A 10,000-nucleotide genomic window follows, 5' to 3' on the forward strand; every position below is an offset into this window, starting at 1 on the left:
CTCTAGTCTTAAGGATGCCACAGATAGATTATTGAGACTTGATTGTGTGTTGTGTTATTTTCTCAGTCAGTTAAGGGTAGGCTCCTTCCTCCCTGGCGCCTCCCTCAATCCCTGTGGCAAGGAGGGACTCTGGGGGGTTGTGGTGTGGGGTTAGGTGAACATTGTGGTTTGTTTAAGGTTAGGTCAGGTTATGTTGGGTTAATTTGCGTTGATTTTTGTTATTCATTGGGGTTTGGCTGGGTTAGGTTAGGTTAGGTTAGGTTAGGTTATTTTATTTATTTTTATTTTTTTCAGGGGGGGTGTTCATTAGAGCTTCATTAGTTTAGGTTACGCCAGGTTTAAAAATTTTGATTAAGTGAGGTTAGCTTATTTTAGGGGTTTAGTTAGGTGAGGCTCTTTGGAAGTTCATCAGGGTTAAGTTAAGTTAGGTTAGGTTAGGTTAGGGGAGTTTTCCTTAGGGGTGGGTTAGGTTCAGTTAGGTTAGATTTGGAATTAAGTTAAAATTGTCAAGTTAGGTTAGGTTTTCTCGCCAGGTTGGGTTAAGTTGGGTGAGATTTTTGAGTTTTTGTTAGTTTAGGCTTATTTGGGGTTTGGTTAGGTTAGGTTTTTTTTGAGGTTTATTGGGGTTTGGTGAGCTTATGGTTTATTTTATTTTATTTTATTTATTTTTTGTGTTTTGTTAAGTTAGGTTAGATTTTTTATAGGTTATAGTTAGGTTAGGGTGGAGTGGAGAATAGACTAGTGGTTTGGATAGAGGCAGAGAAGAGAAGTGGATAGATAGACAGATAGGAGAGGTGGATAGATAGAGGCAGAGAAGAGAGATGGATAGATAGAGACAGAGAATGGAGGTGTTTTGTGTCCCTGCCTTGTGTAGCATGGTTGAGGAGGTTGCCAAACTGCCCACATCCTCCTATTTTTGCCTGTCTACAAACCTTTTTTCTTGCTTAGCCTTTAAATCCTAACCTAGAGCTACAGATGAACCAACCCTTGAGTAACGGATGGTGGGGGGTCTAGGAGGTCAGGTGTAGGGGCTAGTAGAGGTGCAGGTGTGTGCGGGTGTAGCCACTGACCACGGGTGTGTGTGTGTGTGTTGCAGGAGGAAAGACTCCAGACATGAACGCTCGGACCTACGCCCACATCATGCAGGAGGCACGGCTCAAGGGGGAGGAGGCTCTGGTGAGTGTGTGTGTGTGTGTGTGTGTGTGTGTGTGTGTGTGTGTGTGTGTGTGTGTGTGTGTGTGTGTGTGTGTGTGTGTGTGTGTGTGTGTGTGTGTGCATGTGTGTGTGTTGGTGAGTTAATGAAATAAAGTGTGGCCTAGTTTGAGTGATTGGTGTGTGTGGTGTTGTAATGTGACCTCTAACCTTGTGTGTGCCACAGATCCGTAAGACCATGGCGGAGCGGTCCAAGGAGGGCACACTGCAGGTGGTGTCTAACGGTGAGGCAGCCAAGGTGGCCCCCAGGAAGCGTGGCCGTTGGGACCAGACAGCTGATGACACGCCTCAGGCCAAGAAAAAGTCCACCTGGGAGGCGGAGACGCCCTCTGTGGCCCGCTGGGATGAGACCCCCGGCAGGGCCAAGGGAGGCGAGACCCCCGGGGCCACCCCCGGCCAGAGCACCCGCATGTGGGATGCCACACCGGGCCACGCCACACCCGGCCACGAGACACCCGGCCACGACAAAATGACGCCCTCGGCCCGCCGCAACAGGTGGGACGAGACGCCCAAGACAGACCGTGGCGAGACACCCGGCCACAACAGCGGGTGGGCTGAGACACCACGCACCGACCGGGGCGCCGGGGACCCCATCCAGGAGACCCCCACCCCAAGCGCCAGCAAGCGACGGTCACGCTGGGACGAGACCCCTGCCGCCCAGACCCCTGTGGCTACCCCCTCCGGCGCCATGACGCCCTCCACCCCCCACACACCCAGCATGACCCCTGGCATGATGACTCCTGGGGGCATCACACCAGGCGGCACTACCCCAGTGGGCCCCAAGGCCATCGGCATGGCCACGCCTCGCCGGGCCAGCTGGTCAACATGACGCCGGAGCAGATCCATGCCTTCCGCTGGGAGCGCGAGATCGATGAGCGGAACCGCCCCATGACAGATGAGGAGCTGGATGCGCTCTTCCCTCCCGGGTATGAGATCCTGCCACCCCCACAGGGCTACGTGCCCATCCGCACCCCGGCCCGCAAGCTGACAGCCACGCCCACCCCCATGGCCGGCACGCCCCAGGGATTCTACATGCAGAAGGAGGGCAGCACGCCGCGCCACGACGACTCCCAGCCCAAGGGCAACCTGCCGCTGCTCAAGCCGGAGGACGCACAGTACTTCGACAAGTTGCTGCAGGACGTGGACGAGGAGAGCCTCAGCCCAGAGGAGCAGAAGGAGCGTAAGATCATGAAGCTGCTGCTCAAGATCAAGAACGGCACGCCACCCATGCGTAAGGCAGCACTAAGGCAGATCACGGACAAGGCGCGGGAGTTCGGAGCAGGGCCGCTCTTCAACCAGATCCTGCCGCTGCTTATGTCGCCCACACTGGAGGACCAGGAGCGCCATCTGCTGGTGAAGGTCATTGACCGCGTGCTGTACAAGCTGGACGACCTGGTGCGCCCTTATGTCCACAAGATCCTGGTGGTGATTGAGCCGCTGCTCATCGATGAGGACTACTATGCCCGTGTGGAGGGCAGGGAGATCATCAGCAACCTGGCCAAGGCCGCCGGCCTGGCCACCATGATCTCCACCATGAGGCCCGACATAGACAACATCGACGAGTACGTGCGTAACACAACGGCCAGGGCCTTCGCCGTGGTGGCCTCCGCCCTGGGCATTCCCTCCCTCCTGCCCTTCCTCAAGGCGGTGTGCAAGAGCAAGAAGTCGTGGCAGGCGCGGCACACGGGCATCAAAATTGTGCAGCAGATTGCCATCCTGATGGGCTGCGCCATCCTGCCCCACCTGCGCTCCCTGGTGGAGATTATCGAGCACGGCCTGGTGGACGAGCAGCAGAAGGTGCGCACCATCACCGCCTTGGCCCTGGCTGCCCTGGCCGAGGCTGCCACGCCCTACGGTATTGAGAGCTTTGACTCTGTGCTGAAGCCCTGTGGCGTGGCATCCGGCAGCACCGCGGCAAGGGTCTGGCGGCTTTCCTCAAGGCCATCGGGTACCTCATCCCACTGATGGACGGAGAGTACGCCGACTACTACACCAGGGAGGTGATGCTCATCCTCATCAGAGAGTTCCAGAGTCCCGACGAGGAGATGAAGAAGATTGTGCTGAAGGTGGTGAAGCAGTGCTGCGCCACGGACGGCGTGGAGCCCGGCTACATCAAGGAGGAGATCCTGCCACACTTCTTCAAGCACTTCTGGAACCACCGCATGGCCCTGGACCGCCGCAACTACCGCCAGCTGGTGGACACCACCGTGGAGATCGCCAACAAGGTGGGCACCTCCGAGATCGTGAACCGCATCGTGGACGACCTGAAGGACGAGAACGAGCAGTACCGCAAGATGGTGATGGAGACCATCGAGAAGATCATGGCCAACCTTGGCGCAGCAGACATCGACTCCCGCCTGGAGGAGCAGCTCATTGACGGCATCCTCTACGCCTTCCAGGAGCAGACCACGGAGGACGTGGTGATGCTGAACGGCTTCGGCACCATCGTCAACGCCCTGGGCTCCCGCGTCAAGGCCTACCTGCCCCAGATCTGCGGCACCATCCTGTGGCGCCTCAACAACAAGTCGGCCAAGGTGCGGCAGCAGGCGGCGGACCTCATCTCCCGTATTGCCGTGGTGATGAAGACCTGCCAGGAGGAGAAGCTGATGGGCCACTTGGGCGTGGTGCTGTACGAGTACCTGGGGGAGGAGTACCCCGAGGTGCTGGGCTCCATCCTGGGGGCACTCAAGGGCATCGTCAACGTGATCGGCATGCACAAGATGAACCCGCCCATCAAGGATCTGCTACCGCGCCTCACCCCAATCCTCAAGAACAGACACGAGAAGGTCCAGGAAAACTGCATCGACCTGGTGGGCCGCATCGCAGACCGTGGCCCAGAGTATGTCAGCCCCAGGGAGTGGATGCGAATCTGCTTTGAGCTGCTGGAGCTGCTCAAGGCACACAAGAAGGCCATCCGGCGCGCCACCGTCAACACCTTCGGCTACATCGCCAGCCATCGGCCCCCACGACGTGCTGGCCACGCTGCTCAACAACCTGAAGGTGCAGGAGCGGCAGAACAGAGTGTGCACCACGGTGGCCATCGCCATCGTGGCGGAGACCTGCTCGCCCTTCACGGTGCTGCCGGGCCTCATGAACGAGTACCGCGTGCCGGAGCTCAACGTGCAGAACGGCGTGCTCAAGTCACTCTCCTTCCTCTTTGAGTACATCGGGGAGATGGGCAAGGACTACATCTATGCTGTCACCTCCCTGCTGGAGGACGCCCTCATGGACCGCGACCTGGTCCACCGTCAGACTGCCTGCGCCGCCATCAAGCACATGGCCATCGGCGTGTATGGCTTCGGCTGCGAGGACGCCATGATCCACCTCCTCAACTATGTCTGGCCCAACATCTTTGAGACCTCACCCCACCTGGTGCAGGCCTTCATGGACAGCATCGAGGGACTCAGGGTTGCCCTCGGACCACAGAAGGTGAGCACACACACACACACACACACACACACACACACACACACACACACACACACACACACACACACACACACACACACACACACAGTACAGTGAAATGTGTGAACATAGATAATCCATTAAAGTAAGCAATACAGAATGAACTGAACATCTCTCCCTCTCTCTTTCTCCCTCACAGATCCTACAGTACGTCCTGCAGGGCCTGTTCCACCCCGCCAGGAAAGTGCGTGACGTGTACTGGAAGATCTACAACAACCTGTACATTGGAGCTCAGGACGCACTGGTGGCCGGCTACCCTCGCATCAACAACACTGGAACCAACGTGTACAGCAGAGACGAGCTGGACATGTTACTCTAAGCTAACCGTGGAGGGGAGAAAGGAGAGAGGACTTGCTGTGGGGTGACTAGAAGAGGTTGGCTGTGTCTGGGGAGGCTCTAAATTGGGGAGCAACTTCTGTGTGGTTTAAAAAGCGGGAAAAAGATTTGCATGAAGTTCTGAAAGGAAGGAATATTGTCTAAGAGGTTTAAAAGAAAGAAGAAAGATATGAGAAGGTTCTGAAGTGTAAAGATTTGCTTGATGTGGTTCTATAAACATGGAATCTTATCTAGGAGGTTTAAGAATGGAGAAGGAAGGTTTGTGGAGGTTCTTAAAGGGAGGAATCTTTATTTAGGTTTTAAAAGAAGGATTGAGGAGGTTCTGAAAAAAGTTCTGAAGGGAAGAATCTTGTCTAGTTCTGAAGGGGGAAAAATATTAGTCAGAAGAGGTTCTCAATTGAAGGAATCTCATCTAGGAAGTTGAAAAGTAAGAAGGAACATTTGTGGAGATTGTAAAGTGAAATGTACTTGTGTGTTTGAGGTTTGAGTTCATTGTGTGTGTTTGGAAAAGGTAAAATACAGGATGGTATGTTTTGGAAGGACTTTGATGTGTTTTGGGGTGTTTATTAGCATTTTTCAAGAGACATGTACCTTCAGAGTGTTTGGAAAAGTATGATATGGTATGTTTTGAAAGGACTTTGATGTGTTTTAGGTGTTTGTTCATGTTTTTTTTTAGAGAAATGTAGCTTTCAGAGTGTATGGAAAGAGAATGGTGTGTGTCTGGGGTGTATTGGAAGGAAAGGCAGTCTAATTTTCGGTGTTTGGAAAGAAAAAAAAAAAAGTGAAGGAATGGCGTGTTTAGAAGTGTTTGGAATGTAGACAAGTGTTTTGTAGCATTTTGAAAAGAGGGTAGAAGATTTGAAAGCATAATGTTGTGTTTTGAAGTGGTTAGGAGGAAGAAATGTGTGTTTAGGACGTTCTTGGAGAGACCTTTGTGTTTTGGTGTGTGGGAGGGAAACGGACGCCTTGTGTTTTTAGAAGACGTACAAGATTACAAGTGTTTAAAAAAAGGACAAGTGTTTCATTTCAGTGTTTTATGAAAGCAACGAGTCTTGTTTCATTAAAAAGAGGAATTTCTGAGTTGTATTCCAGTGTTGTTAAGTTGATTTGAGTTGTATTAGAATGCATTGACGGACAGTGTTGCAAGAAATTGTGCAAGAGTGGCGCTATATTGCAACAAAAACACTTATTAGAGGAAACTGAGCTGAAATAAACTCAAGATGAAAAGAGGAAAAAGAGTGGAAGGAAACAATTAGTAGAGGAAATTGAACGAAAATAAAATAAAAATAAAATTAATTGAAGAAACAGCAAAAGGAAACTAAATTATTGGAAGAAAGTGAAAGAAAAATTTATTAGAGGAAATCGCTAAAAAGTAAAAAAAATAAATAAATAAATAAAATCAATAAAAACGAAATTAGAAGGAAGTGAAAAGAAACAAATTTAATTAGAAAAAACTGAGCAAAAAAAGAAAATATTAGAAAATGAAAGTAAAGAAAAATATTAATAGGAAACCGAGCTAAAAAGAAAACGAAATAATTAAAAGAAAATGAGAGGAAACAAATTTATTCAGAGAAAACTAAGCTAGAAATAAATAAAGGAAAAAAAATATAGAGAAACAATAGAAATAAACACAGTAATGAAAAAAAATCAATAAAAATATACGCAAAATAAAGAAAAAACAAAACAAAATAGAAACTAAACAAAGACCAACAAATTTGACCCCCCTTAGTGTTGCAAGAATAAGTTTGACAAAAAACGCAACACAAATTTCTAGAAGTGTGAGAGATGGCATTGATTTGAGTTGCTGGTGTTAATTGTGGGGTGTTGAGTTAAACGTGAGAGAATGTTGCTTGTGTTTCCATATCGCAATACAACCCCATCTGAAACACTGCTCTCTCACAATCACTGTTTTCCAAAGGTTCAAATAAAGATACTCGTGTTTTTAAGAGTATTTTCATGGTTCTGGTGATAAATTGGCAAGATCTCTGGGTTATTGAAAGGAAAAACTCATAAAGACACGTCTAATTGTCTCTATTCATGTTTTTAAGAGTGTTTTCATAGTTCTGGTGATAAATTGGCAAGATCTCTGGTTTATTGAAAGGAAAAACCCATAAAAACACGTCTAATTGTCTCTATTCATGTTTTTAAGAGTGTTTTCATAGTTCTGGTGATAAATTGGCAAGATCTCTGGTTTATTAATAGGAAAATTGTTAGTGTCACAGTGGAAGGCATTTCTGAATATTAGCGACAGTGTTGGAGTGTTGCGGTGTATAGGGGGAGATGGGTGTGGTGGTGGTGGGGGAGGAAGGAAGGAAGGAGGGTCCAACACTTTTATCGATGTGTTTCATGTTTTGTGTTTCGTTGGAATTTGAGTTGAGTTGCTGAAATGTGAGATGCTATTATTATTATTGTTATTATTATTATTATTATTATTATTATTATTATTATTATTATTATTATTATTATTATTATTATTATTATGATTATGATGGCAACAATATACTGAATTTTTATGTATGTTATTTTTATCTCCCTTTATTCTTGCCATCCTTCCTTCCTTCCTTCCTCCTCCTCCTCCTCCTCCTCCTCCTCCTCCTCCTCCTCCTCCTCCTCCTCCTCCTCCTCCTCCACACAGCTTAAGTACAAACAACCTTCCTTTTTTTTTTTCTTTCTTTATTTTCTATCTCCCTTCCTTCCTTCCTTCCTTCCTTCCTTCCTTCCTTCCTTCCTTCCTTCCTTCCTTCCTTCCTCCCTTCCTTCCTTCCTTCCTTCCTTCCTTCCTTCCTTCCTTCCTTCCTTCCTTCCTCCCTCCTCCCTCCTCCCTCCTTCCTTCCTTCCTTCCTTCCTTCCTTCCTTCCTTCCTCCTCCTTCCTTCCTTCCTCCTCCCTCCCTCCTCCTCCTCCTCCTCCTTCCTTCCTTCCTTCCTTCTTTCCTGTAGATGGATAGAAAGGATTTATTTATTAATTGACTCCATTTTCTTTGACTGACGTCTGTTGATATTACGCATTTGTTTTTCATTTATTTTATTTATTTATTTATTTATTTATTTTTATTGTCTGAATTTTTTTTAGATTTATTTGACGTTTTTTTTTCTTGATTTATTTTATTTTTCTTTCTTGATTTATTTTTCTATTTCGTTTCATTTTTGTTTTATTTTATTTTGTTATTTTTTTCCTTTTCTATTTCATTTTTTTTTCTCATTTTTCTTATTTTTTCTATTTCAGTTCACTTATATTTTCATTTTCTCGTTTTTTTTCATATATTTTAGATTTAATTTTTTTTTTAATTTATTCACTCTCTTAATCCCGTCTCTCTCTCTCTCTCTCTCTCTCTCTCTCTCTCTCTCTCTGTCTCTGTCTCATATTTTTGTCTTTTCTTTCTCTTATTCTCATATTTTCTTTCTTTTCTTTCTTTTCTCTTATTTTCTTTTCTTTTATCTTTCCTTTCCTTTCTTCTCTCTCTTATTCACTTTCATATTCTTGTTCTTCGTTTTCTTTTCTTTTATTCATTTTATATTTTTTCTTTTCTTTCCTCCTTTTCTCATTCACTTTCATAATTCTGCATTTTTTTTCTTTTTTCTTTTTATTTTGGTCTTGATTTCCTTCATTTTCTCTTATTCACTTTCTTTTTTTTTTCTCTCTCTCTCTCTCTTTTCCTTCTATTCGTTCATATTTTCCTGGGTTTTTTTTCTTTTTCTTTTCATTAATTCACTTTCATAATAAATCCGTGTTCCATCATTTTTTATTTATTTATTTATTTATTTTATTTCAAGATCAAGTTTTTTTTTTTTTTTGTATATATATTTAGCACCGTAGAAAAAGAAAAAAAAGAAAGAAAAAAAAGAAAATAGGAAATAAATGTCTTTTTCATTCATCTACTTTTAATTTCTACTTTTAAGATTTTTTTTTTTTTTTTTTTCCGTCATTAAATATTGGGAGTGAATAAGAGTTAGTGTAGGTTAGTCTCTCTCTCTCTCTCTCTCTCTCTCTCTCTCTCTCTCTCTCTCTCTCTCTCTCTCTCTCTCTCTCTCTCTCTCTCTCTCTCTCTTATCTTGGCTCACATTGGAATTATGACAAGAAAATGACAAAAAAAAAAAAATTCACGATTCTTAATGGAGTGCAAAAATACGATGGTTCTTCTTATCCTGACCATTTTTATTTATTATTATTATTATTATTATTATTACTGATCATTATTTATTATCATTATTTTATTGAGTTTTTACATATTTCATTTATTTTTTCTTCGTCTCTGCATCTTTATCTTATTCGTATTAATATATTTTGTTTCGGTTTATATAAATGAAGGAATGGTGTGAATACTCTTAAAAATCTGTAGTGTATTTGATCATTACATTTGTATCATTGAAGTTCTGAATTCAGCAACATTTATTACCTTTTATTTCATTCAGCGCTACATTGACTTGGTTGAGCATTTACTAGAGCAGTGTTTTTGGTGCCGAGTTGTCTTGGTGACGTCATGGCTGTATTTTTTTATTATTATTTTTGTTGTTTTTACTTATTTTTGTATTTCATTCTATTATCTTTTTCTATTTTTTTCTATTTTTTTTTTTTTTTTGTATTGTCTTGCTCAAAAAAGTTTTCCCGCCAAAATTAACATGACCAGGGTGAATTGCGTGCGTCTCTCTCTCTCTCTCTCTCTCTCTCTCTCTCTCTCTCTCTCTCTCTCTCTCTCTCTCTCTCTCTCTCTCTCTCTCTCTCTCTCTTTATTAATTTATCGTTTTTTTTTTTTTTTTTTGCTTGCCATATTGCTATTAGTGTGACTTAAGCTGTATTGATACCATTTAGTACACGGGTTCGAATCCTGTCCACGGTCCGAGTGTAGGTTGGGCTTCCTCACTCGGGGCAACGGTTTCCTAGCGGGTGGGGTTTGAGATCGGAGGTACCACAAAAAAGTATCCTCTTTAGCCCAGAAATTGCCGTGAAAATCCCACATGGTAGAAATAAAAAAGAGAAAAAGAAGA

The 10,000-nt window shown here is 44.9% G+C and overlaps 1 protein-coding gene across 1 annotated transcript in view; it reads left to right on the plus strand.

Annotated features, from left to right (window-relative positions):
• LOC123519512 (splicing factor 3B subunit 1-like) overlaps positions 1-6,962 on the plus strand; it is a 14,863-nt gene extending 7,901 nt beyond the window's left edge. The window contains 6 exon segments of the mRNA XM_045280912.1: positions 1,097-1,176; positions 1,379-2,015; positions 2,018-3,097; positions 3,100-4,162; positions 4,164-4,641; positions 4,820-6,962. Of these exon segments, the coding sequence (XP_045136847.1) occupies positions 1,097-1,176; positions 1,379-2,015; positions 2,018-3,097; positions 3,100-4,162; positions 4,164-4,641; positions 4,820-4,999 (3,518 nt within the window). The 3' untranslated portion in view covers positions 5,000-6,962.
• The last annotated feature ends 3,038 nt before the right edge of the window (positions 6,963-10,000 follow it).

The sequence above is a fragment of the Portunus trituberculatus genome, chromosome 1, assembly GCF_017591435.1.
Source record: "Portunus trituberculatus isolate SZX2019 chromosome 1, ASM1759143v1, whole genome shotgun sequence".
In the NCBI taxonomy this organism is placed as follows: domain Eukaryota; kingdom Metazoa; phylum Arthropoda; class Malacostraca; order Decapoda; family Portunidae; genus Portunus; species Portunus trituberculatus.